The 2,426-nt window shown below is 35.3% G+C and overlaps 1 protein-coding gene across 3 annotated transcripts in view; it reads left to right on the top strand.

The window, feature by feature from the left end:
- Positions 1–2,220, top strand: part of LOC144969029 (uncharacterized) — a 46,974-nt gene extending 44,754 nt beyond the window's left edge. For all 3 annotated transcript variants that reach the window (XM_078907994.1, XM_078907993.1, XM_078907996.1), the window contains 2 exons: positions 238–285; positions 1,638–2,220. In XM_078907994.1, the coding sequence (XP_078764120.1) occupies positions 238–285; positions 1,638–2,017 (428 nt within the window). In that variant the 3' untranslated portion in view covers positions 2,018–2,220. The remainder of the gene's footprint in view (positions 1–237; positions 286–1,637) is intronic.
- Positions 2,221–2,426: the final 206 nt, after the last annotated feature.

The raw sequence follows: 2,426 nt of genomic DNA, 5'->3' as shown, positions 1-2,426 counted from the left end.
TCTAAGCCTACCGACATATAACTGGAGTGAGATGAACTCCGTTCTTATGTTTATATCACTAAAATAAAACTTTAATAAAATAAATGTGAATCATCGTTATGTGACATATGATGTTGTTATTGTTGTGCTCGTTCTTATTGTGGTTGTTGAAGTCGTTGTTGGTGTTGTCGTTCACACGAGTTTGAAGAGGCGTTTACGCCCATTTTTATGAATTTCCTCCCTTTCTTCAAATTTCAGCATGGCTTGTGGAAACACAGGGACCTGATATGTTGTTTCTTTCGTGTGGTATGTATTGGATGGTGATGATGATGATGATGATGATTATGATGATGATGGCGATGATGATGATGATAATATTGATGATGATTAGAATAATAATGATGATGATGATGATGATGATGATGATGATGATGATGATGATGATGATGATGATGATGACAATGATGAAGATTATAATATTGATGATGATTAGAATAATAATAATAATGATGATGAGGATGATGATGATGATGATGATGATGATGATGATGATGATGATGATGATGATGATGATGATGATGATGATGACAATGATGAAGATTAGAATAATAATAATGATGATGATGATGATGATGATGATGATGATGATAATGATGATGATGATGATGATGATGATGATGATGATGATAATGATGATGACAATGGTGATAACGACGGTGATAATGATAATAGTAGTTGTTATGTTTCTTTTAACTATTATGATTCTTATGTAGAATAAAGAAACCCCCTCGAAAGTGGCAGAATATTGACCAATCCATGATCATCATATTATTTTTACACTGCCCATCTCCCAACAAATTTCACATGAACAACTAACCGATTAAGTGGCATAATCTGGAAAAACATGTATTTAAGAATTTGGCCAGAAAACTCGTCCTTCAAATAATCGATCGATCTTAATGACCCTCATCTTGGCAATTGTAAATGGAGCCCGAAATCTGGGTGGTGGGGTTTTTTTTGGCGTCCCATAATGGTCAGGGGGTCACTTGCTGTGTCTACTATCACCCTATATCTATATTCTGTGTTTGCTTTCTATCCTTGTCTTTGAATGGGATTACCTGGTTATTTACTGTTAGATTTATATTTGTTTTGAATATATAATGATTTGTAAACATTTGAGTATATTCCTCTTAGTCGGATTCTGTCCTTGTGTCTGGATGAGACTTTTAGGTAATCTGAAACTAAGTAGGCTACACTGATAGTTTGCATTTGGAATCTACATCTGTTCTCTAATTAAGTCATCCCCCTTTGTCTTACGTTTTCTCGTGTGATTTCAAATATAAATATAGAATTTTTCGACTATCCCATTTTCTTCCGCTGAAATGACCTAAATGTGTCGCAAACGCCGTAAAACCCTTAAAACAAAATAAAACAAGGGCCGGCACCCGTGTACAATTACTTTCAGGTTTTTATACTTGGCAAAGGGGTGGGTGAAGATAGATTTGTTATTGTTACTTTTATCTTGTTTATGTAATGTGTAAGTGCATGGGTGTGTGTGTGTTTATGTGTGTGTGTGTGTGTTTGTGTGTGTGTGTGTGTGTGTGTGTATTCAGTTGATAAATGAGGTCCTCATAAATTTCCTCCTTGACGATTCACAGGTATAATAAGTTTGCTCACCACAGTGCTGGGTTTAATGACGTCATATCTAGGAAATGGGAGAAATGGCATTACAACTACTGAAGATAAACAGGCCCCTACCAGAGATATGCACGTTTATGTGTTTCCTGACGATGGCCCAAATAAAAGCGACAAAGACACCGGTAGAATGACGTTATTGGAAACTGGCAATTTAAATCATGACGAGCATTTTTGTGATGAAAATGATATCGATAACGATTTTATTCTTATGGAAAACAGGAATCGGTCCATCGGAGCAGGAGATAAACAGTTGGAGGGCGATTCTCCCCATGTTTTTAATGTTGTAAATTCATTTCCAGATGCTGATGTAGAACAGAACGACAGTGCCATCTTGTTATAACAGTTAATACTTTTTTTTAATAACAAGAAATGAAATGAATAGTAAAGTGTCCGGAGACAAAAGAGAATAAAACGTTTTTCTTCTCTTTTGTCTTCTAGCGCTTTAATATTCACTTCATTTCTTCTCATTATTGATATACTTGCCTGCTCCATTCACATTTCTGAATTAAATAAAATTCACCCAATATTGGAGTTTACTAAATATCTCAATCGTTTCTGTGTCATGTTTATGTTGAGAATATAGATCATGTGTTGACCTCTCGACCTCCAGATGTCAGGTGTTCAAGATAGTTTCTACGTTTGAAAGACTTTTATAGATAGTATGCGCTAGGCTAAGAAGCTCATAACATTGCCATCCGGAAGTATAACGGACCAACACACAAAACTGTGTGTATCCATGAACGTTTATA

Source organism: Berghia stephanieae, chromosome 3, assembly GCF_034508935.2.
Source record: "Berghia stephanieae isolate SIO BIC M18660-M18661 chromosome 3, UCSD_Bste_1.3, whole genome shotgun sequence".
Classification (NCBI taxonomy): Eukaryota; Metazoa; Mollusca; class Gastropoda; order Nudibranchia; family Aeolidiidae; genus Berghia; species Berghia stephanieae.
The sequence above is the reverse complement of the archived record's forward strand: the minus strand, read 5'-3'. Positions and strand labels throughout refer to the sequence as shown.